This window comes from Octopus bimaculoides, chromosome Z (assembly GCF_046866305.1).
Source record: "Octopus bimaculoides isolate indiv1 chromosome Z, ASM4686630v1, whole genome shotgun sequence".
NCBI lineage: Eukaryota > Metazoa > Mollusca > Cephalopoda > Octopoda > Octopodidae > Octopus > Octopus bimaculoides.
In genome coordinates this window covers 51,798,599-51,825,624 of record NC_142944.1, presented here as the reverse complement: position 1 = coordinate 51,825,624, position 27,026 = coordinate 51,798,599, and the positions used below count along the sequence as shown (strand labels likewise).

At 40.2% G+C, this 27,026-nt stretch overlaps 1 protein-coding gene across 1 annotated transcript in view; it reads left to right on the top strand.

Moving 5' to 3' along the window:
* Positions 1–27,026, top strand: part of LOC106871260 (THO complex subunit 5 homolog A) — a 51,800-nt gene that overhangs the window by 4,065 nt on the left and 20,709 nt on the right. Inside the window, exons 2-9 of the mRNA XM_089365294.1 lie at positions 6,226–6,375; positions 10,512–10,625; positions 17,346–17,443; positions 17,968–18,043; positions 19,311–19,381; positions 20,721–20,835; positions 21,795–21,927; positions 26,339–26,413. Coding sequence (XP_089221420.1) covers positions 6,226–6,375; positions 10,512–10,625; positions 17,346–17,443; positions 17,968–18,043; positions 19,311–19,381; positions 20,721–20,835; positions 21,795–21,927; positions 26,339–26,413 — 832 coding nt within the window. The remainder of the gene's footprint in view (positions 1–6,225; positions 6,376–10,511; positions 10,626–17,345; positions 17,444–17,967; positions 18,044–19,310; positions 19,382–20,720; positions 20,836–21,794; positions 21,928–26,338; positions 26,414–27,026) is intronic.

Here is a 27,026-nt window from a genome sequence, read left to right as displayed (position 1 = left end):
GTTTGCATGGTAAAGAAGCATGAAAGCACATGCTTCTATCACTGAAACCATGAGGTTTTAATTTGTGGGTTATCTCTGTATGAGTGACAAAACCAATACCCCCTTCTCGTTTTTCACCCTTCCAGAAAAAGGTGTGTCCAGCACCTGTTTCTGTCAATTAATCTTCACCACACAACTAGGCTTCAAAGAGTGCAGCATTGTCAATATTATACCAAGCCAACAACTTTGCTATTCTGCTAGTTCATCCTCAGGATTACTGGATTCTTTGTGATCAAAAAGTGTCTTAACATTTTATGTTCCCACCATTACTCTACAATTCTTGCTTGTATGTTTTTTTTTTCTTTGTCTTTTTCCTGCTATTGTGAACAGCAATCAGCTGCAGGTTGCAGGGGTCCATATGATAGCAGTTGACTCACATAGGTTTCTGCACTCTTTGACAGGTTTTTTCATTCCTCAGAGTATCCAAAAACCACCCTCCTCACCGCAAAATCTTGGTATGATTGTTGGTTTGGTTGCCAACAGCTTGGCCATGTTACACACTGTACTGGGTTATAATATATATACATGCATGCATATGTACATACAAACATTCATGCAAGTGCCAGGTAGTGTGACGCAATCTCTTAATGAGACTAAAAAGCACAAATGGATTAGCCGTTGACTCGCATAAGTTGCAGTATCTTTTTACTGATTTTGTTTTTCATCTCTCAGAGTATCCAAAAACCACCCTCCTCACCATGGTTGCCTGTTTAGTTGTCAACAGACTGACCATGCAACAGACTGTACTGGGTTACAATATATATATATATATATATGTGTGTGTGTGTGTGTGCATGCAGACCTCATCTCCAACTTCCAGAAATCCAGGAATACTGTGCAACATTATGTAATGTATGATACCCCCTGTTGAATAAAGAACCTGTTTTTCAAGTTGGTTAATTTGCATATGGTGTGTTTAAAATATTTTTTTGGTTCTTTACCTGTTTTAAATGAATTGATAAAGATGAAACCTATTCTGCTTTAGAACTATTAATTTGTGAGTGTATTATAAATTTTGATTTTCATCTTATAAACATTATACTGTATAACATGGCACAGATTAAGGGCGCACATGACGGAGACGTAACCCGACCCTTCCCTCACTTTTTGCTATGGAAATTCCAATTCTGAAAAAAAAATTCGCAAAATTCGCAATTTCCGTATTTTTCTACATATTTCGCCCCCTCCCCCTCTCCTCCAGTGAAGAAATGGAGTGGAGGAGGTGGCGGGTGATGTCTCTGTCATGTGCGCCTATTTTTATTAATATTTAGAAGTAACAGAGTGACTTGAGGTCTGAGAGTTTCCTGCGTTGGCACTTATCAAACTTTGATAAGCGCCAACACGCGAAACTCTCAATCCTTGAGTCTCTCTGTTAAGTGTCTACACCCGAAACTCCCGGACTTTGAGTCACTCTATTACTTCTGCTAAATATTGATAAAAATATTAGAAGTATATATTGAAACTCATCGTCATCATCATCATTTAACGTCCGCTTTCCATGCTACCATGGGTTGGACGATTTCACTGGGGACTGGCGAACCAGATGGCTACACCAAACTCCAATCTGATCTAGCAGAGTTTCTACAGCTGGATGCCATCCTAACGCCAACCACTCCAAGACTGTAGTGGGTGCTTTTTACATGCCACCGGCACGAGAGCCAGTCCGGTGGTACTGGCAACGGCCACGTTCAAATGGTGTTTTTTTACGTGCCACCTGCACAGGAATCAGTCCAATGTTTTGTTCACATGCCAGTCCGGTGGTACTGGCAACGGCCACGTTCAAATGGTGCTTTTTACGTGCCACCAGCATGGAAGAGAGACCGCTGCTCTGGCAGTGATCTTGCTCGGATGGTGCTGTTAGTGCTCCACTGGCACGGGTGCCAGTCATTGAATTTGGTTCAGTTTTTATCTCACTTACCCCAACGGGTCTTCGCAAGCTGAGCTTAGTGTCCAATGAAGGAAAGTTGGCATGGGTACCAATCAACGAATTTCGTTCAGTTTTCGATTTCGATTTCACTTGCCTCAACAGGTCTTCGCAAGCAGGGTTTTCTGTCCAAAGAAGGAAAGGTACGCATAAGTGGGCTGGCTCCACCCATGGTAAAAGCCACGGGTTATGGTCTCACTTGTCTTGCTGGGTCTTCTCATGCACAGCATATTTCCAATGGTCTCGGTCGCAAGTCATTGCCTCGGTGAGGCCCAATGTTTGAAGGTCGTGCTTCACCATCTCATCCCAGGTCTTCCTGGTCTACCTCTTCCACAGGTACCCTCAACTGCTAAGCTGTGACACTTTTTCACACAACTATCCTCACCCATTTTTGCCAAATGACCATACCAGCGCAATCGTCTCTCAAGGTACTTACACTCTGTCGAGTATGCACAGTGACATTTCACATCCATCGGGGCATACTGGCTTCATTCCTTGCGACCGTACGCATGTCCTCAGCAGTCACAGCCCATGTTTCACTGCCATGTAGCATGGCTGTTCGTACACATGCGTCATACAGTCTGCACAAGAGGCCCTTTGTCACCAGCAGAGGTAAGAGCTCTCTGAACTTTGCCCAGGCTATTCTTATTCTAGCAGCTACACTTTCAGTGCACCCTCCCCCATTACTGACTTGGTCACCTAGGTAACGGAAGCTATCAACTACTTCTAGTTTTTTCTCCCTGGAATGTAGCAGAAGTTGTTTTCTGCACATTTTCAGTGTTTATTGCTCCTTTCGAGTATTGGGCCTCATTGAGGCGCAATGACAAATGACTGAAACCCATCAGGCTAAGTAAAATTGCACATTCTCTACATTCATTGCCTATGTCTTGCTACCATTGCACAGTATTGTAACATAAGTAACATGCAATTAGCCTTTCTCTCAAAGAATGAAGAATTAACCTTGTTGTCAGTCGGAGAGTAGTTTTGTAGCTTCTCTGCAGCAAGAAACCTATTCTGCTCTGCCCCCTTCTCTCATACTCCTTCCCCTCATCTCCTAATATAAAGTTGCTCCTTTAGGGTATATAAATTTGCAAACTGCGTGGCAACCTCATTAGTACTCGTGGCACAAATATGCAATTAGCATATGCTATACAAAATGGTTGGCATTAGAAAGGGCCTCCAGCTATAGAAACCATACTAAAGCAGACAATGGGACGTAATGCTGTCCTTGGACCCATCAGATCGATCCTGTCCAACCATCCAATCTATGCTCTCCTAGGTAGGTTGGAAGACCAAATCTTGATCAAAAATATTCCATTTTTAGCATCATTTCTGCAGCTAGATGCCATTGATAACACCCACCACTTTACTGAGTGTACATGACCTTGGACAGACTTTGATCTGTCTGCAAATATAACACCCTTATATCATCTTTACTCATTTATAAACTGCTTGATGAGGTATTCTGGGTGCATTTTATGATGACAACAGCACCAGTGAGGTTATTTGCTCTTGCAATCTAAAGAGTTTTCACTTTGCTGTGGTGTTTCCACTTGTCTGAGGTCATCTTCATCGTAATCATCATTGTCTTAATGTCCACGTTTCCATGTGCACATGGGATAAACAGAATTTGTTGAGGTGAATGCTCTTCCTGTTGTCAACCCTCACCTGTTTCCAATCAAAGTAATATTGCCTCATGATCAGATATTTCTTTCACAGAAGACTAGAAACAAAGGACACCACCTGCATGATGGTGACATTCATTTACAATTGTCATGCAAAGTCAAAACAAGGAAGCAGTAACACACACACACACACACTCTCATTCATTCATTCATCATCATCGTTTAACGTCTGTTTTCCATGTTGGTTTGGGTAGGACAATTTGACCAGAATTGCAAAGCTGGAGAGCTGTACCAAGTTCCAGTCTGACTTGGCTTGCTTCCTATGACTGGATGCCCTTCCTAATGACAACCACATTACAGAGTGTGCTGGGTGTTTTTAACGTGACACTAGCATGGGCACCTTTACTTGGTGCCAGTATGGGTGCTTTTTATGTGGCACTGGCACACAGCTCTTAAAAAGCACTTGTGCTGGTTCCACATAAAAGCACCTGGCACACATTTTGTATTTACATATATGTAAATACAAGTGTGTGTGTGTGTGACAAACTTCTTTCAGTTTCCATTTTCCAAATTACAATACTTTGGTTAGCCCAGAGCTGCAGTAGAAGACACTTTCCCAAGGTTTTACTCATATGGTTGGGGAGCAGCAAATTAACACACTGCCATGCCTGCCCCCAAGGTGAATATATAATATATATATATATTCTAGCATGACTGTATGATTAAGATTTTAGCTTCCCAACCACTGGCTTTTGGAATCAATACTATTGCACCATGCATAAGCATCTTCTACAATAGTTTGGAGCTGACCAAAGCTTTGTGAATGGTTTTGGTTGTTGGAAACTGAAAGAAGCCCATCATATACCTGTGTGTGTGTTTGTGTTTCCTTGTTTTAACATTGTGCAAGAGTTGTTAAATTAGTGTCACCATCATACAAGCAATATCATTTGTTTCTGGTCTTCTTTAAAAGCATGTCCAGTCATAGGGAAACTTTGCTCAGAAATAAGTGAAGGTTGATGACAAAAGGACATCCTGCTGTAGAAAATCTGCCATAACATTTTTTCTGACATATTAATAATTCTATTAGCTTGCCACTGCTTAATACCACAGATTTGCTTGTCAGTTGCTTGACTGTAACCAGTTGAGCATGTTCCCTTATTGATTAATGATATGTGCATTTTTGATCACTAGCAGAAGTAGTGGAGGAGCATCATAGTCATGTGTTGAAAGGAATTCTTTGGAGTTTGAGTAATTCACTTCTGAAAACATAGGTGTTTCCTTCATCCTTATTCAGGGACCGTTTGAGTGTAATGGGCTACTCAACCTGAAGAAAATTCTAGCTGGGCCCCACCTGTAAGATCATGCATTGATTATCTTGATATGAGATCACCATGTCGTGCATATATGGTTGTGATGCATGTGCCTGGTTTACCCTTATCAGACAAGTAGTCATGATGGGTATATTGAGCTTCATATATTTGTACTCCAGTGTCACTTTGATGGCATGCACTGATCTCTCACTCAATAATAATAATAATAAGGCTACAGCAAATATTCTGCTTAATACCACAGATTTGCATGTCAGCTGCTTGACCTTAAGCATTTGAGCATGTCCCATAGTGGCTAATGATATGTGCATCTCTGACCACAAGCTGGTGTAGTGGGGGAGCATTGTAGCCATGTGTTGAGATGAATGGGTATATTAGGCTTTGTATATTTGTACTCCAGTGTCACTTTGGTGGCATGCACTGATCTCTAACTCAATAATCATCATCATCATCATCATCATCATCGTTTAATGTCCGCCTTCCATGCTAGCATAGGTTGGACGATTTGACTGAGGACTGGTGAAACCAGATGGCTACACCAGGCTCCAATCAGATTTGGCAGAGTTTCTACAGCTGGATGCCCTTCCTAACGCCAACCACTCAGAGAGTAATAATAGTGATTAGAGCGTCACGCTTATGGTTGTGAGTTTGATTCCTGGACCGGGCTGTGTGTTGTGTTCTTGAGCAAGACACTTTATTTCATGTTGCTCCAGTTCACTCATCTGTAGAATTGAGTTGCGACATCACTGGTGCCAAGCTGTATCAGCCTTTGCCTTTCTCTTGGATAACATCAGTGGTGTGGAGACGGGAGGCTGGTATGCATGGTGACTGCTGGTCTTCTATAGAGAACCTTGTCTGGACTTGTGTCTCAGAGGGTAACTTTCTAGGTGCAATTCCATGGTCATTCATGACCGAAGTGGGTCTCCTCAATAGGGCTACAGCAAATGTTCTGCTCAATACCACAGAATTGCATGTCAGCTGCTTGACCTTAACCGTTTGAGCATGTCCTATAGTGGCTGATGATATGTGCATCTCTGACCACAAGCTGGTGTAGTGGGGTGGAGCATTGTAGCCATGTATTGAGATGAATGGGTATATGTGTATATTTGTACACCAGTGTCACTTTTACGGCATGTACTGCTCTCTCATTCAATAATAATTCTTTCTACTTTAAATACAAGGTTTGGAATTTTGTGGGGAGAGACTAGTCAATGACATCGACCCTAGTGGTCATCCCAAAAAAAAACAATGAAAAGCAAAGTCAACCTCGGTGGCATTTGAATAATGATAATAATAAATATCTTTGCAGGAGAAGATGTCTCTGTTCTATGCTGAAGAAGAAGAAGTTGACAATCGAGATGCACACCAGGATCTAACATTATACAAACAGTCTTGTTCGGAGATTCTGAAGTTGATTCAAGTTATAAAAGAGTTGAAAACAAGTAAATCAAAAGAAGCGGTAAGTATTTAATTACTGAATTTTCATTAGCCAAACATCTTATATATAAATATCAAATGCCGGATTTATTTATGTATAATATTCACATTTTTTAAACCTTTTCATTCTAAACATTAGAGCTGTCTCTTATGCACAAAAGCTAAATGTTACACATTTTCCCATCACAAATGTGTGACCATAATCAGAATGGTTCCACTTGAAGTCAGATATTTCATTTATTCATACTAGCACATGTTTAACTGTAAAAAAAAGTTTAAACTTCTATCACATTCCTCTGGTAGTGATTAACACATTAACCCTTTAACATTCAAATTATTCTGTCAAAAGTAATGCCTATTTATTCACGTTCATCATCATCATCAAGTGTCTGCTTTCCATGCTGGCATGGGTTAGACGGTTTGACTGGGACCAGTAAGCCAGAGAGCTGCACCAGGCCCCAGTCTGTTTTGGCTTGGTTTCTACAGCTGCATGCCTTTCCTAATGCCAACCACTCCACAGAATGTAGTGGGTGCTTTTTATGTGTCCCTGGCATGGCTGCCTTTTACATGTCACCAGCATTGACTGTGATTATGATTTCACTAAGCTTCACATGTCTTCTCAAGCACAGCAAATCACCAACAGTCTTGGTCACTGACTATTGCCTCTTTGAAATCATGCATTTTATCATAACTTTGAGATTTTGTTGAGGTAACTGTTAATTTTTAGAATGATATTGTAGGGTTGGTATGAAATGCTAGATTTGGCTAGCTTGATCATAAAGCAGATAGAATATTTGAGCCAGATATGGCCATTTTAAATGCTAAAAGGTTAAATATATGTTACATTTCATAAGTAATGCACAAAAGATGTGCTTTATTTCATGGCTATGTAGTGTAGAGGTTTGCTTCCCAACCATGTGATTTCAGACTCATTCTTACTGTATGGCATCTTGGGCAAGTGTCAAAGCCTTGTGAGTGGATTTGGTCAGTTGAAACTGAAAGAAGCCTATCGTATATATGTGTGTATGTGTGTCACCACCATGCAAGCAGCAGCATCCATTTCCAAGCTTCCGTAAAAACATGTCTGGCCTGGAGAAATATTACCTTGCTTGGAAACAAATGAAGTTTAGCAACAGGAAGGATATCTTACCATAGAAAATCTGCCTCAGTGAATTCCATTCAATCCATGCAAAAATGGAAAAGTGGACAACATATTGCTCAAGATTGTTTCCTATGTATATATGTGTGCACGTGTGTGTTAGTGCCTCTTTGTCATCATCTGCTAGTTGTAAATGTGCATCACCATCTGAACCAGGAACCATATGGTTGGGAAGCAAGCTTCTTACCACACAGCCACACCTGCACCTATAGTTTATCTTTTGCTTGTTTCAGCCATGATGGGGCATCATCTTGAAGGGTTTTTGGTTGAATAAATTGACCCTGGGACTTATTTTTTGAAGCCTATTATTTATTCTATTGGCCTCTTTTGCTGAACTGCTAAAAGTGTAAACACACCAACACCAGTTGTCAAGTGGTGGTAGGGGACAACCATAGACATAGAGACATACACACCGACACACACAGATATATGACAGGCTTCTTCCAGTTTCCATTTACCAAACCCACACACAAGTGTAAAAGACACTTGCCCAAGGTACCATGCAGTGAGTTTGAACCCGGAACCATGTGGTTGGGAAGCAAGCTTCTTACCACACAACCACTTTTTAATTTCTGTCTTTTATGATACAAAATCGTTACAGCTATCACCATTCAATCAGTATATTATTTAATATATATTCAATATATATTGTTCAATATACTCTTTTACTCTTTTACTTGTTTGTCATTTGACTGCGGCCATGCTGGAGCACTGCCTTTAGTCGAGCAAATCAACCACAGGACTTATTCTTTGTAAGCCTAGTACTTATTCTATCGGTCTCTTTTGCCGAACAGCAAACACACCAGCATCGGTTGTCAAGCGATGTTGGGGGGACAAACACAGACACGCACACACACACACACACATATATATATATATATATATATATATATATATATATATACGACGGGCTTCTTTCAGTTTCCGTCTACCAAATCCACTCACAAGGCTTTGGTCGGCCCGAGGCTATAGTAGAAGACACTTGCCCAAGGTGCCACGCAGTGGGACTGACTATTAAAGTTTGTACAGGTGCATGCAAGGGTGTGTGGTTAAGAGGTTAACTTCTTAAACCACATAGTTTTAGGTTCAGTTCCACTGTGTAGCACCTTGGGCAATTGTCTACTGCTACAGTACTGGGTCAACCAAAGTCTTATGAGTGGATTAGGTAAACAGAAACTGAAAGAAGCATGTTGAATGTGTATTTGAGTTTGTGTTCTTTGCCATGATATCACATGATTGTTGGGGACAAGCATCATTATCATCATACAGGCAGTGTCATTTGTTTCCAGTCATCCATCAAAGCTTGTTTGGTTATAGGGAAATGTTAACCTTGCTTTGAAACAGGTTGGGGTTGGTGACAGGAAGGACATCCAGCTGTAGAAAATCTATTCTGCAAATTCTGTCTGCCTCATGCAACCATGGAAAAGGGGACATTAAAAAGATGAGGCGTGTGTATGCGTGAGAGAGAGATGAAGAGGGAGAAAGAGAGATCACGCGATGGAATTAATGGGCTTTACCATCCCACAAGCAATACCAACCATTTGTTTCCAATTCTCCTGTTACCAACACTTGTTTCCAAGTAACGTAACATTTTGCCCTAATTGGACGGGTTTTTAACAGAAGACTGAAAATGAATGATGCCATTAAGTATGACAGCCATACTCATTTACAACTGTCACATGACATCAAAACAAGGAGAAGCAAGCACACACACACACACACACACACACACAGATATACATAAGGTACAGGCATGGCTGTGTGGTAAGAAGTTTGCTTCCCAACCACATGGTTCCAGGTACAGTCCCACTGTGTAGCACCTTAGGCAAATAAATCTCTTCTACTTAAGCCTCTGGTTAACCAAAGACTTGCGAGTGGATTTAGTAGGTGGAAACTGAAAGAAACCCATTGTGTGTGTGTGTGTGTGTGTGTATATATATATATATATATATATATATATATATATATATATATATATATATATATATATATATATATATATATGTATGTATATATATATATATGTATGTATATATATAGGTGTGTGTATCTTTGTGCCTGTTTTTATCCTTCTCCACTGTTTGACAACAGGTGCTAGTGTGTTTACATAGCTATAACTTAGCCGTTTGGCAAAGGAGGCTTTAAAATATATATATATATATATATAAATATTGGGGTCAATTCATTTAATTAAAAATTCTTCAAGGCAGTGCTCCAGCATGGTCACAACCTAATGACTGAAACAAGTAAAAGATATTATATATATATATATATATATATAGGCGTAGGAGTGGCTGTGTGGTAAGTAGCTTGCTTACCAACCACATGGTTCCGGGTTCAGTCCCACTGCGTGGCATCTTGGGCAAGTGTCTTCTACTATAGGCTCGGGCCGACCAAAGCCTTGTGAGTGGATCTAGTAGACGGAAACTGAAAGAAGCCCGTCGTATATATATGTATGTGTTTGTGTGTCTGTGTTTGTCCCCCCACCATCGCTTGACAGCCGATGCTGGTGTGTTTATGTCCCCGTAACTTAGCGGTTCGGCAAAAGAGACCGATAGAATAAGTACTAGGCTTCTAAAGAATAAGTCCTGGGGTCGATTTGCTCGACTAAAGGCGGTGCTCCAGCATGGCCACAGTCAAAAGACTGAAACAAGTAAAAGAGTATATATATATATATGAGTTTAATTCAGTTTCCATCGCCAGATCTACTCTGAACGCTTTGGTCAACCCAAAGCTATAGAAGAAGATACTTGCCCAAAGTGTTATGCAGTGGGACTGAACCTGAAACCACTTGGTTGGGAAGCAAATTTCTTAACCACATATTTGTGCTTGTGATATGAATACAAAATGGCAAGATGCTAATCCAAAAACAAGCTCATCCTGTTCAAACCAGCAAGAAAAGATAAATATAAGACACTAATAACGGAGGATTTACTGTGATTCAGTTTTGTCTTCCTTTCTATCATATTTGTTTACTTTTTCCTTTTCTTTTTAACCAGGCTGCTGAAATTGAGGAATATAAGAGTAATGCTGTCTTGCAGTTTGTTCTTTTGAAGAAATTGAACAGACTTGCACACATACGCTGCAAGAAAGTTCGGGAATCCACAAATGAGGTAAGAATTTCCTGCTTTTTAATTCAACAAATGTTTCTTCTTTGAGAAACTATTCAAAAAGATTTGATGAATACAAAAAATCAAACTGGCTGCTCCAGCTGCTACGATAACATTTTTGAAATAAATACTCACTGTGCCACTAGCATGGCATGCAGTTAGGAACTTTGTTTCACAATCATGGAATTCTAGGGTCCAGTTTTTCAGTGTAATTTCTTGGGCAAGTATCTTCGATGTTGAATTTGGGTGAACAAAATTTAGAACTATACAAAAGCCTGTCTATATATATATCATCATCATCATCATCATCATTTAACGTCCGCTTTCCATGCTAGCATGAGTTGGACGATTTGACTGAGGACTGGTGAACCAGATAGCTACACCAGGCTCCAATCTGATTTGGCAGAGTTCATATATATACACACACACACACACACACACACACACACACTTACATAGGTATGTGTATGTACACACATTGTATGATAGTTGTAAAATGATTGTCACTGTCATATAAGCAGTGTTATTCAATTCCAGTATGCTGTGAGAACATGTTTGGCTATGGGTGAAATATTATCTTGTTTGAAAGCAGGCAAGGATTGATGACAAGAAGGGCATCTGGCTATAAAAAAATCTGTCTCAATAAGCTCTGCCCAACCCATGCAGGCTGGCAAAAGAGAATGTTGAAATGATGACAGTGATATATATATATTTATATATCATCATCATCATCATCATCATCATCATTTAACATCCGTTGCCCATGCTGGTATGGGTTGGACAGTTTGACCAGGGCTGGCAAGCTGGAGGGCTGCACCAGACTCCTGTCTGATCTGGCATGGTTTCTACAGTTGGATACCCTTCCTAAGTCCAACCACTCTGAAAGTGTATTGGGTGCTATTATGTGCCACCAGCATGGGTACCAGTTACATGATACTAGTATATGTTATGACTAAGATTTCACTTGGCTTGATGGGCCTTCTTCTCAAGCACAACATAATGCCATGGTGTCGGTCATTTGTCATTACCTCCATGAGGCTCAACACTCAAGGAACTCTTCCACATGTTGCTGGAAATCGGCCACTTTGTCTCCATGAGGCCCAACGCTCGACAAGTACTTTTTACATGCCAGTTATGTGACATCAGCATCAGTCATGGTTACGATTTCACTTGGCTTGATGGGTCTTCTTAAGCACTGCATATTGCCAGAGGTTTCAGTTACTAGTCATTGCCTCTGTGAGTCCCAAAGTTCAAAGACCATGTTTCACCACCTCATCCCATGTCTTTTTGGGTCTACCTCTACCACAGGATCCCTCCACAGTTACAGATCGGCACTTCTTTACACAGCTGCCCTCATCCATGCACATCATATGACCATACCAGTGCAGCTATCTCTCTTGCATACCATATCCAATGCCTCTTATGCCTAACTTTTCTCTCAATATGCTTACACTCTGTCAAACATGCACACTGACATTGCACATCCAGCGAAGCATACTGGCTTCATTTCTTTCAAGCCTATGCATGTTCTCAGCTGTCACAGCCCATGTTTCACTGCCATGTAGCATAGCTGTTTACACACAGGCATCAAACAATCTGCCTTTCATTCTGAGAAAGAAGCCCTTTGTTGCCAGCAGAGGTAGGAGCTCTCCGAACTTTGCCCATCCCAATCTTATTCTCAGTTATGCTCTCAGAGCATCCACCTCTGCTACTAACTTGGTCACCTAGATAACGGAAGCTATCTATTACCTCTAACTTGCTCCCCTATTTTCTGCATTTATTGTACCTGTGCACCTTCCACATACAAGAGCTATTTTCCTTGTTAACCTTCCTCTGATATTGCTGCACCTCTTATGTGTCCATAGCTTACAATGCGTACATCTTATGGAGTTTCTAGCTATACCTTTTCTACAGATTGAGCAGGGCCATCTATCTGAAGGGATTTGTAATTTGCCTGCCCTCCTACTTACTAAGACTTTGGTTTTTGTTAGGTTAACTCTAAGGCCCTTCAATTCTAGACCTTGTTTCCATAGCTGAAACCTCTTTAGTTCTCATAGTGATTCAGTTATAAGAACAAGGTCATCAGCATAGAGGAGCTCCCAGGGGCAGGCCGTCTTCAATTCCTCTGTTATTGCCTGGAGGACTATGAGGAACAATATTTGGTTAATGAGAAACAGAAGATGGAAGATAGAAGAATTTATATTAATCACTACGATTGTTTTGACCCATCTAGCATCTATATCTCATGGGTGGGATACTTAACAACTGGTTCAGGAGCATCCAACGGTGTAGATGTGTCTCTTCAGGTGATAAATAGATATGACTCGTTAAAATAACAGTTCTGCAATGTATCTTCTCATTCCTTGTAAACAAAAGCAGCAAATTAAAGGACCTAACTTTATTTATAAAGAAGATCAATAATAAAATCGCAGATGCCAAAAAAAGAAACAGACACGTAATACAGTGAAAAAAAGTTATTTTATTAATGATTTTCTATAAAAATGAAGATAGGTCTTTTAATTTTCTGCTTTTCTTTACATGAACTGAGAAGATACATTGCAGAACTGTCATTTTAATGAGTTATATCTATTTATCACCCAAAGAGACAATCTGCACCGTCAGTTACTCCTGAACCATTGTTAAATATCCCACCTGTGAGGGATTGATGCTAGATACATCGAAACAATTGTTGTGATTAATAAAAATTCTCGTATCTTTCATCGTGCTTTACCAGTAAGCTATCAGGTATAAAACATTGGACACTAAACTCAGCTTGCAAAGACCTGTTGGGGCAAGTGAGATCAAAACTGAACCAAATTCGATGACTGGCACCCGTGCCAGTGGCATGTAAAATGCACCATTTGAGCGCGATCGTTTCTAGCTTCGCCATACTGGCACTTGTGCCGGTGGCATGTGAACAAAACATTGGACTGACTCTTGTGCAGGTGGCACGTAAAAAGACACCATTTGAGTGTGGTCGTTGCCAGTGCCGCCGGAATGGCCCTCATGTCGGTGGCACGTAAAAGGACCCACTACACTCTCTGAGTGGTTGGCGTTAGGAAGGGCATCCAACTTTAGAAACTCTGCCAAACCAGATTGGAGCCTGGTGTAGCCATTTGGTTCAACAGTTCTCAGTCAAATCATCCAACCCATGCTAGCATGGAAAGCAGACGTTAAATGATGATAATGATGTTTCATACAATGAGGTGTCTGCAGTTTATTACTTGCATTATTTTTTCTTCTTCTGATGTGAGTTTTACCTTTGTTAAGACTTTTGAGATTTAGTGGTTGTCTTCAGCTGTTGATAATTTATGATACTTTAATTATTTTTCATACATATATATATATATTTATTTATTTATTTATTATTATTACTTCTGCCTTAGCGAAGGTAGAGGTATTGTTTTCAGTTGTGTTTGTTTGTTTGGACAAGATATCGATCTGGTACCAGACAAGGATTCTGGATTATTTTTCCTGTTTAAATTTTTGAGAGTGGTCAGGTTCATTTTTAGTATTCTTGTTTGTGAGAGCATTCGAGTTTATTTCAGATATTCTCATTTTAAAAATCATCTCTGGCTAATCGTTGAGAGGATGTTGGTGTTGCCTTAGTGAAGGTTTGCACTCTCTGAATGATCTTATTATTATTTTTATTACCTCCGCCTTAGGCGAAGGTAGGGGTATTGTTTTCAGTCGTGTTTGTTTGTCCGTGGACAAGATATCTCAAGAACCGCTGGATGGAATCGGATGAAACTTTCAGGGATATTTGACTTTGTGACTGGCATGAACTGATTAGATTTTGGGATCAATCCGGTACTGCACAAGGATTCTGGATTATTTGTTATATTTACTTTACACTCTTTTACTCTTTTACTTGTTTCAGTCATTTGACTGCGGCCATGCTGGAGCACAATCTTATGTTAACTTTCAAGTGTTTCTCATTTATCTCTCTTTAGGCTGTAACTATTTTGAATGGTGAGTAGATATGGTAGACAGAAACTAAAAGAATCCCATTGTATATAAATACACACACCCACCTCTGTCTAGACATCAACACAATTGTTGTAAATGAATCTCATTGTCAAACAAATGATGTTTGTTTCCAGTTTTCCATGAAAAAAAACATGTCTGATCATTGGGGAAATATTACATAACTTGGAATCAATTACGGGTTGGTGACTGGAAGGGCATCTGGCTGGAGAAAATCTGCCTTAACAAATTCCATCTGATCCATGCAAGCATGGAAAATTGGATATTTAATGACATGATTGAATGTGTGTAGGCATGAGAGCTTTGTGGTTAAGAAGTTTGCTCCAACTACGTGGTTTTAGGTTTCTAACTGTTTAAGTCCACCAGAATTCAACAAAGGTGAAATTTTTAATACTTCAGTTCTCAGACCCATATGTCTTTCCATGAGTTTTAACCTGAAAAAATACCTTAAATTTGTATAGGCGTTACCAAGAGAAAAACAATAGAAACAAAATATTACTGGTATTAAAAGGATTATTTTTTTAGACAGATAGCTTTAAATTTAAAGAGAATAAAAGAGTGTATTTTGTGACATTCATGCCTTTCCTATAGGTATTCTAGAGAGAGAAAGAAATAACATTTTTTGATAAAGAAATTAAAAAATCATTATAAATTTACCAGTCTTACTAATGTTTTGATAAAAATAGGCCACACTAACCTATTTTCTTCTGTTGGTAAATTCATGATTTTTTCATTTCTTTATCAAAAAATGTTATTTCTAAAAAAAAATTATTTTAATACCAGTAATATTTTGTTTCTATTGTTTTTCCTTTATTCTGTATTTTTCTAAAAATGCTACATTTGCCTTTACCGTGTTGTAACAAAAGACCTTTTATTATGTAATTGAACATATTCCTGTAACTATTTAATGCATACTTAATGCCTGTCAAGGTATTGTAGTCTCGTCTGCTGCTTGTATAAAGTTTCATGTACTCCCAAACCAACAAAGTAGCCACTTTATGGCTGCTTAATCTGCAAGAAATCACAGCCTGTGATCTCAAAAACAAAAAACGAAAGAAAGAAAGAGAGAGAACACTTTGGATATTGTTGTCCTGGATTCTACAAAACTTTGATCCATAATTCTGTTTTATCCTGAGGCTAAACAATAACTACCAATAAAAATAACTTCAGCCTCTTTGAACTTAGCAATACCTCAGTGCCAAAGGTATCTGAAACACTTGCAATACTTGTACCTCCTCTTTTTCCATCAAAGTGCTCATTCTCTTTGCCTGAAATAGCAACATATCACTCATCTGCAGATCCTGCCCTTACAATTAACAGAAAATGGATGGATCACAATTGGAGCCTTTGGTCATCTGTTTAGCTTACTTTGTTGATGCTGTTGGGTAGGGCATGCTAAACAGCATCTCGTTAATGATGAAAGCACTACACAGTTGCTCAAACTGGTAGAAATAGCAACACAATCTCCCTCAAATTACAATTTAATGTCTTATATATTGGAGGTACATATTGGAAGGTGACTGGTAATAAATTTACAGGGGGAAAAAAAGTCACAATTAATTTATGGTGGCCAGTAATAAAGTTACAGGGGAAAAAAGTCACAACTAATTTATGGGAAACCCCTGTGACTTTTTTTATTTGGATTCTATTGGACAATATGGTTGTGGATATACAAAATGGCGCTAACTTAAGGAATATCTTTGATTGTAGATCTGCCAGACCCCCAGCAGACCTACTAGCATTAAAACTCATCTTTTCGTAGCTCATTTCTCCATAATCACCACTAACAGCACTAAGCTTTCTTACTGAACACTTTCAACCCCAAAATTGCTTCCTTCTGCAATTAAATACTTATTGATGATTTTCCTCCATCCACTAGCCTGTAGCAGCCCCAATATAATCCAATTAGCACCATTAAAAGTTCTACAAGATGTATGGGTCTTATCCTGATTCCTACTGTTCCTCTTTGACAACTAATAAACAAACCAGGAGTGGCTGTGTGGTAAGTAGCTTGCTTGGTTCCGGGTTCAGTCCCACTGCGTGGCACCTTGGGCAAGTGTCTTCTACTATAGCCACAGGCCGACCAAAGCCTTGTGAGTGGATTTGGTTGAAGGAAACTGAAAGAAGACCCTCGTATGTATGTGTTTGTGTGTTTGTCCCCCCAACTTCGCTTGATAACCGTTGCTGGTGTGTTTACGTCCCTGTAACTTAGCGGTTTGGCAAAAGAGACCAATAGAATAAGTACTAGGCTTCCAAAGAATAAGTCCTGGGGTCTATTTGTTCGACTAAAGGCGGTGCTCCAGCATGGCTGCAGTCAAGTGACTGAAAAGAGTAAAAGAGTAAACCTCTGAACTAACAACAGCAAAAAAATGATCAAAAGCTAATTTTATGAAGACAGATTAAGAATGATGAAAGAGAGTTGTTGGTGTTTCACTCAGGTCAATCCTGATTCAACAAATCAAAGGAATTTCATATGTAATGGATCACTGTTTTGTTTTCTATTTTTATTTCTGATGTAATACAACTAAGACTACATTTGTCTAAGCTGTGTTTCCTAACATGATACAGTGTGATTTTAAGAGGTAAACACACTTGTCCATCTTATGCCAGCTCAGACAATGAATATAAAGTGATGATGATGATAGCAGTGTCAACATTGTTGCCTTTTTAAATCTGTAAGAACATTTGCTACAACTGTTTGCTTTTGTATTATTTCTCATTTACTTCTTGTTGCAGGACAAATTGCGAATTGACCGTTATCACTTACAGCTGCAGAATCTTCTCTATGAAGCTTTACATTTACAGAAGGAAATTACAAAGTGCCTAGAATTTAAGTAAGGATTCTTTCCCTATCTTTCATTCTGATTACAGTTAGAGTAAAGTATAACTTCCTGTACATTAGTATAAATGAAGCATTTTATTAATGCCGTATTACTTGTCTGTACAATCTTCCAGTTGGCTGTGAGAATTTGATGTACCTGCTTGCAAATTTATGCAGATTATAAGAGGTGTTGTATGTGTGTGTATACTAAACTGACAAAGTGAGGTGGATGGGTCTGGTATAAGATCAATCAGCTCTGATGAGCAGAAACCATTGTATTAACAATAGAATGGCAGGGAGAGAGGAAACAGTACAGCCGTGGGCTAGAGACTGAAGTGTGTTGGCAAAAGTAGATATGGTCTCTCAGATTTGTTGAAAATTCTGTCATCTTTAAAATAAAAAAAAAATAATAAAGTTTTTTAAGTTGTATTTCTAAATGTGAGAGGTAATGATGTTTTAGAACTGAAATAGTTTTATTAAATTTTGGAGAAAATTTCTGTTCCAGTGTTTTGATTTTTTTTTTCTCTTTTCTTTCAGATCTAAAGATGAAGAAGTAGAATTGGTTCCTATTGAAGAATTCTATGAAAATGCACCAGAAGAGATTTCAAAACCTGTAAGAATAATTGCAATTTTAGAATAGGATAGAAAAAAATTTTAATTAATAAATTTCCTTTTACTGTGTATTATTATTATTATTATTATTGTATTCAATAATAATAATGCAGACTGGCAGAATTGTTTTCATGCTGGGCAAAATGTTTAGCAGCATTTTGTCCACCTTTACGTTCTGAGTGCAAATTCTGCCGGGGCCAACTTTGCCTTTCTTCCTTTCACAGTCTATAAAATAAACACCAGTTGAACACTGGTATCAGTTTAATCAAGTTAGCACCTCTCCCTCCAAAATTGCTGACCTTGTGCCAAAATTTTCAAAGCAAGGTACTTTATGCCACTGATCTTCATTTACCAAAACTATTGTATACTGAAGATAATGTTTATGTGTTACATAAATACTTCAATACTTCTCAAGTGACAGAAAAAGCTATCAATGCACTGTTAAGTGGTTGGTGAGAGGAAGAGCATGTAGATATAGAAACCATGCCAAAAAATGAGACACCGGAGCAAGGAGGCATCCACCAACCCATTGAATCCTGTCAAACAGTCCAACCCATACCAGTATGGAAAAGAAGACATAAGATAGGGTTGATGAAAGATTTGTGTATGGTTTCTACATACAAATTTTACTCGTAAAACATTAAGTTTTGATCAATATTAAGGTGGAAGACATCTTGTCTCAAGATGTTACTTAGTAGAATATAGGCCTGAAACCATGTGGGCTTTATTCCATTCAATAGAATTCATAACCATACCCAGAATTCAGCACTCCATTGTATTCAGTCTGCTTCTGCTCCTAATGTTGATAGTGGTGCAGCAACAGCAGAGCATTGGTGATTATTGCTGTTTGTAAAAACCAAGATGCACCAACAATACAACAATGCAACCCTATTTAGTTCTCAAGATAATCAATATTTTTTTTTGATATAATCATTAAACTGCGTGTCATCAACTGAGTATCTTTGACTTGATACAATGTGTTGCAGACATGGTTAAAGGCATTCCAACCATGGCCTTTTAAAAATTTTCTTAGAAGTTTTATTTCCCTGACTATTATCCAATGTGTCCTTTTCTTAAGAGGGTAGGGTGTAATTTGTGAGAGAGTTGGTTACTATTTCTGACAAATCATGCATTCACATAGTTTCCTCATATTTCTGTTCTCCAGTTATTGTTGTTTCTTTTCCCATTTTTTTAATACATATGGAAGTGTCCATTTACTTCAATCTTAACCTTTTTTTTTAACCACAACTTTTCTCTTATAATTGCAGAAAATCACACACAACGATTCTCACCAACAAACCCTTGCACGTTTGGATTGGGAGTTGGAACAAAGGAAAGAGTAAGTATTTCCAGTGTTTCTGATGATAAATTCTCTTAGAATATTATTTATTTATCTATTGGTACAAGCATGGCTGTGGAATAAAAAGTTTGCTTTTTGAATCACAGAACTTCAGGTTCAGTTTCACCATGTAGCACCGTCAGCAAATGTCTTCTATTAAGGGTTCCAGGCTGACCAGAACCTTGTGAATGGATTTGGTGGAAGAAAACTGAAAGAAGTCCATCCTTTCCAGTTATTTCATCATGTTTAAACCATTAATCCATAAACTGGTTTTTAGCACCAGCGTGATCGTTACCAACGTCGCCTTCCTGGCACATGAAAAGACATTCGAGCGAGAGCATTGCCAGTGCCGATGGACTGGCTCCTGTGCAGGTGGCCGTTGCCAGTAGGAGTCCACACTACAAAGTGGTTGGTGTCAGTTGTAAAATCTCTACCAAAACAGACAGTGACCTAGAGTAGTTTTTCTACCTGGACAGCTCCTGTCACCCATCCTGCCCATGCATGCATGGCAGATGGACATTACTCGTGATTATGTGGTCATGAGTTCAGTTCCCAGTAGTATGTTGCATCCTTCAGCATGGCTCTTAAATTTACATTGTTCCAGTCCAATTAGCTGGGAAAAATGAGTAGAACCTTTATTTTGAAGGGTCAGCTTTGTAATTCTGTCATGTTGAATCTCCCTGAGAACTACATTAAAGGGTACGTATGTTTGTGGCGTGTTCAGTCAGTTATATAGTGTAAGAGAGAGAGAGAGATAGGCTTGGATATGTGATTAAGTAGTTCATTTCTCAACCACATTGTTCTGGGTTCAGTCCCACTGTGCATTAACTTTGGCAAATATCTTTTACGTAATTGAACCAAATTCGATGACTGGCACCCGTGCAAGTTGAACGCTAACAGCACCGTCCGAGCGTGATCATTGTCAGAGCAGCTGTCTGGTTTCTGTGCTAGTGGCATGTAAATAGCACCATTTGAGCGTAATCATTACCAGCGTCGCCTTACTGGCACGTGAAAAAAACATTCGGGCAAGGTCGTTGCCAGTGCCACTGGACTGGCTCCTGTGCAGGTGACATGTAAAAAACACCATTTGAGCATGGTCGTTGCCAGTACCGCCTGACTGGCCTTCGTGCCGGTGGCACGTAAAAGCACCCACTACACTCTCGGAGTGGTTGGTGTTAGGAAGGGCATCCAACTGTAGAAACTCTGCCAAATCAGATTGGAGCCTGGTGTAGCCATCTGGTTTCACCAGTCCTCAGTCAAATCGTCCAACCCATGCTAGCATGGAAAACGGACATTAAACGATGATGATGATGATTTTACTATATTTATTTTTTATCAGGTTATCTGGTGAGCTGAAAAAATCTCAAGAAAAAAGGGAAAAACTTCTAAAAGAGATAACTGAGAGTAAAGACTATCTTGATAGCATGCAACCAAAACTGAATTCCATTCTTCAGGTAAATTATGTAATATATTTATTTTAATTTTTTGTTTTGAATTTTTTTTTCTTTTTTCTGTTTAGCATCATTGAAAGTAGCTTGAAGACGTTGCTGTGGGAGATCTGTGAATGTAAAGAATCCAAGTTAGAAAGAGGGACAGCTCCAAGGAGACCCAACAAAGGGATCAGTTATTTAAGTTGACAGCTGTACAATAGATATCACAATTCAGGGTATATTGGCAGGAAAAGTAGCTGGAGTATTAAGGATAATCTCTGAGATCCTGAAGATATCTGGTAAAGAAAAACATCTCTTAGTCATTTGCATTAGTTAGCCAGGTAATGCAGGAAGATGTCTCTTACCTAGTGATTGGCATGGTATCGTTGTCAATTAACCCTTTAGTATTCATATTATTGTCAAATGTAATACTTATATAACCCTAACCCTACACTTTTGGAGTCGTTGGCGTTAGGAAGGGCATCCAGCTGTAGAAACTGCCAAATCAGATTGGAGCCTGGTGCAGCCATCTGGTCTCACCAGTCCTCAGTCAAATTGTCCAACTCATGCTAGCATGGAAAGCGGACGTTAAACGATGATGATGATGATGATGCTCTCTCAAATGCCAATCACTTCAGTGTGGACTGGATGCCTTTTATGTGGCACCAGCACTGACAGGGTCACCAAGTAACATGCAAGACAAGGAATTATGAGAGGAGGGAGACATTGTAGGAGGGGATCTTGTGTCAGATGATGAAAGGTTAGAGAGGCAGAAACAGGTGTCTTGTTATAGAGGAGGTACATGGTTACCTGGCCAGAGAGAGAGAAAGAGAGGTGACAAGAAAGAGGACAGAAACATTTAGACTAATTATTATTAAGTACTATATGATAATATTGCATCATATCTTGTTTGCTTTTCTTTTCTTTTTAAATTCTAAAACTTTTTTTAAGATTTTTATAATTTCAAAATTCCTGTAATTCAGGCTACAAAACCAGTCCAGGAATATCTCAACATGCCATTTGATGAAATTCGACAAAAACATCGAGCTGCACGCCATCTTCCACAACCATTATATGTCTTATTCATGCAAGCTAGTTCCTATCAAGAAGCTTGTGGTAAGTATTTGTTGTTGTTTTTTGTTTCTTAATTTGTTTGTTTGTTTTTTCTTCCTCCTCCTCCTCCTCACAGAATTTCATAAAATTTTCAGTTTCTTCTTTTTAATCTGTTTTCATGAAATCTTTTGCAATTTCAAACTACATAGGTGCGGGTGTGGCTGTGGTAAGAAATTTGCTTCCCAACCACATGATTCTGGGTTCAGTCATACTGTGTGGCACCTTGGGCAGGTGTCTTCATGGTGACTACTTGCATCATCATCATCATCGTTTAATGTCCGCTTTCCATGCTAGCATGGGTTGGACGATTTGACTGAGGACTGGTGAAACCAGATGGCAACACCAGGCTCCAATCTAATTTGGCAGAGTTTCTACAGCTGGATGCCCTTCCTAACGCCAACCACTCAGAGAGTGTAGTGGGTGCTTTTACGTGTCACCCGCACAAAAACAGCCACGCTCGAAATGGTGTCTTTTATGTGCCACCCGCACAAGAGCTAGTCCAGGGGCACTGGCAACGATCTCGCTCGAAAACCCTACAAGGCCAGTCAGGCGGTACTGGCAACGGTCACGCTCAGGATGGTACATCTTATGTGCCACCCGCACAAGAGCCAGTTCAGGGGCCCTGGCAACGATCTCACTTGGCTTGCCGGGTCTTCTCACGCACAGCACATTTCCAAAGGTCTCGGTCAGTAGTCATTGCCTCAGTGAGGCCCAATGTTCGAAGGTCTTGCCTCACCACCTCAGCCCAGGTCTTCCTGGGCCTACCTCTTCCACGGGTTCCCTCAACTGTTAGGGAGTGGCACTTTTTCACGCAGCTATCCTCATTCATTCTCACCACATGTCCAAACCAGCGCAATCGTCTCTCTTGCACACCACTACTGATGCTTCTTATGTTCAACTTTTCTCTCAAGATACTTACACTCTGACAGGTATGCACATTTACATTACACATCCAGCGGAGCATACTGGCTTCATTCCTTGCGAGCTTACGCATGTCCTCAGCAGTCACAGCCCATGTTTCACTGCCATGTAGCATGGCTGTTCGTACACATGCGTCATACAGTCTGCCTTTTACTCTGAGTGAGAGTCCCTTTGTCGCCAGCAGAGGTAAGAGCTCTCTAAACTTTGCCCAGGCTATTCTTATTCTAGCAGTTACACTTTCAGCGCACCCACCCCCACTACTAACTTGGTCGCCCAGATAGCGGAAGCTATCGACTACCTCTAGTTTTTCTCCCTGGAATGAGATAGAAGTTGTTTCCTGTTTGTTTACAGTGTTTATTGCACCTGAACATCTGCCACATACAAAAACTAACTTCGTAGTTAATCTGCCTTTGATATTGCTGCACCTCTTATGTGTCCATAGCTTGCACCGGGTACATCTTATAGAGTTACTACCTACTCCTTTACTGCATACTGAGCAGGGCCATCTACCTGAAGGGGTTTGTGTTTTATCTACCTTCCTACATATTAGGATTTTGGTTTTTGCTAGGTTGACTCTAAGGCCCTTCGATTCTAGTCCTTGCTTCCACACCTTAAACTTCTCCTCTAGTTCTGATAGTGACTGCACAATTAGTGCAAGGTCATCAGCATAGAGGAGCTCCCAGGGGCAACCTGTCTTGAATTCCTCTGTGATCGCCTGGAGGACTATGATAAATAGGAGGGGGCTGAGGACGGAACCTTGGTGGACCCCTACCTCTACCCGGAATTCATTACTGTACTCATTTCCAACCCTCACCTTACTGACAGCATCTCTGTACATGGCTCGCACAGCTCTCACTAACCATTCTTCTATCCCAAGTTTCCTCATTGACCACCAGATAAGGGATCGGGGGACCCTGTCAAAGGCTTTCTCCATGTCAACGAAAGCCAGGTACAGAGGTTTATCCTTAGCTAGGTATTTCTCCTGCAACTGTCTCACTAGAAATAAGGCATCAGTAGTGCTTTTACCTGGCACGAACCCAAACTGCATCTCATCTAAATTGATTCGCTCCCTAATTAGTTGGGCTATGACCCTCTCTGTAACTTTCATAACCTGATCTAACAGCTTGATGCCTCTGTAATTATTAGTATCTAAAGCGTCACCTTTACCTTTGTAGCAGTTTACTATGGCGCTGCTACACCAGTCATTGGGTATGACTCCTTCGTGTATCACCTGGTTCGTAATACGGGTGACTAGGCTGTAGCCAACACTGCCAGATATTTTGAGCATCTCTGCAGTGATTCCTGATGGGCCGAGGGCTTTCCCTGTCTTCATACTCTTAATTGCTTTATCTACCCTGGTACTGTCAACTCGGATAGCTGGTCCCTCTGTTGGGTCGACATACGGCAGGCTCTCTTTCTCCCATTCATTCTCTTTATTAAGCAATCTATCATAGTGGCATCTCCAGACCTCTTTCTTTGCAGCCTCATTTAGTGCAAGCGTACCATCATCCATGCGAACACATTTCTCTCCTACAACATCACTATTCTCTCTCCTACACTGTCTTGCAACACGAAATACCTCGAGTCTTTGGTCCTCACGGTGCAGAACATTGGCAAATCTTTTCTTATCTGCTTTCCCTCTGGCTAAATAAACCTGTCGCCTAGCTTCCCTTCTGGCAGATTGGTACAATTCCCTGCTACCACCGTTCTGCCAGTCCTTCCAAGCCTGTTTCTTTTGTCTAATAGCCCCATCTACATCCTTGTTCCACCACCACGTTACTCTGGGTCGAGAGGGGACTTTACACCAGCCACAGATTTGGTCTGTGGCTCTCAACAGGTTGTCCCGCAGAAATCTCCAATTGTCTTCCACGTTGTATGATGCTATATCCCCTTCTATTTCGTCAAATGCTTCAAGTAACTTGTCTCTAAGTCTCTGTCCATTTGCAGGGTCTTTAAGTTTCCATACCCTTCTCCTCCAAGCCGGTCTACTTCTGGACACCCATATTGCCTTGATCTCGAAGTCGCTAACTACTAATCTGTGTTGGGGTGTACATTCTTCGCCAGGGAGGGTTTTGGCATTTATAAGCCTCCCTCTTTCTCTAGTTCTGGCGAGGATGTAGTCGATTTGGCTAGAGTGTCTGCCGGATTGGTAGGTGACTAGGTGACAGGCAGGTTTACTGAAGTTGGTATTGCAAACCATAAGATCGGTTGCCTCACAGAACTCCAGCAGTCTGGTTCCCTCCTCGTTGCGAGAACCGAAGCCATAGCCTCCATGTATGCCATGGAAGCCTCCAGCACGACGTCCGACATGACCATTGAAGTCACCAGCCACAAAGAGAAGGTCTCTGTCTCTTGTCGACGAGGTAGTTTGCAAGAAGGTGTCATAGAATTGGTCTTTCAGCCCCAAAATTGCTTACAACTATCATGCAATGTCAAGGGCAAGAGATAATAACACACACACATACGACAGGCTTCTTTCAGTTTCCATCCACCAAATCCACTCTCAAGGCTTTGGTCAACCTGGATTTTGCCCAAAGAACCATGCAGAGGGACTGAACATGAAACCATGGGGTTAGGAAGCAGACTTCTTATTTCTTTATTGCCCACAAGGGGCTAAACATAGAGGGGACAAACAAGGACAGGCAAAGGGATTAAGTCGATTATATCGACCCCAGTGCATAACTGGTACTTAATTTATCAACCCCGAAAGGATGAAAGGCAAAGTCGACCTCGGCGGAATTTGGACTCAGAACGTAACGGCTGACGAAATACCGCTAAGCATTTCGCCCGGCGTGCTATCGTTTCTGCCAGCTCGCCACCTTAGACTTCTTACCAAACAGCCACGTCTGCACTTATAATCATCATCATCATCATCATCATTTAACATCCACCTTTCATGCTGGCATGGTTGGAAGTATATTAGTTATTATATTTCATTTCACACTTACAATCTGGTCTCCGACAATCCATTTCACATAATCTATTACTGAGGTTGTTGTTTAGCCCCTCAGTGAGTAGGTCTGTGATCAGAGGTGTTCTACCCCCATCTACTATGGCCATCCATGTCTTATTTTCGGATATAGCATATTATAAATGCATCCTTGACATGTCATTCTTTTTGTGAGAGATTTAACTGTTATTTCTTGCATATTTAGTAAGTATCTGCGGGTTGGGGTTTATGCTCTCCTGTGTGAAATTGTTGAAGAATTTGAAGAATTAGGTATAGAAGGATTGCTGTTGTTTTTCCATCTTGATTGAGCAGTCTTATAACTAAAGGTAATCCAACCATGACAATACCATATTTAGAACTACAGTGTGCCACCTGCTTTTCTTGTGATAGAGTGTAATTTGAGGGTGGTTTAATTGTTAATTCTAGTAGATCAATCGTCCATAGCCACATAGGTTCTCCTACCTACCCACATCCCACCCCGTCATTGGCTTGACCATAAAAAATATTCATTATAATGGATTACATCTGTTTTGTTCTTTTCAGATCCTGACTTGGTGGTTAGCTTGGAAGGGGACCACGAAGCTGCGAGGTCACTTGACATGGAAACTGTCCTTGAAGGTAATTATAATAATAATAATAATCCTTTCTACCATAGGCATAAGTCCTGAAATTTGGGGGAAGGAGGCCTATTCGATTAAATTGACCCAACTCCTCAACTTGTAATTATTTTATTGACCCCGAAAGGGAAAGTCAGTCTTGGCAGAATTTGAACTTAGAACATAGAGACGGACGGAATGCCACTATACATTTTCCCCAGCATGCTAATGGTGCCACCAGCTTGCTGCATCATCATCATCATCATCATTTAACATCCACTTTCCATGCTGACATGGGTTGGACAGTTTGACTGATGACCAGCAAGCCAGAAGGCTGCACCAGGCTCCAATCTGATCTGGCAAAGTTTCTACAGCTGGATGCCCTTCCTAACGACAACCACTCCAAGAATGTAGTGGGTGCTTTTTTACTATAGGTACAAGGCCTGAGATTGTGGGAGAGGGGGTTAGAACTTAAGCATGACTGCAATCCAATGACTGAAGCCAGCAAAAGAATATATATGTTTGTTGTAACAACAAAGAGGAATGAAACTCAGTATATGAGTATGTATTTTTACAAAAGTGATTCAAGGGCCAAGAGTTTCATGCATGGCGCTTATTTATTTGATGATGATAAA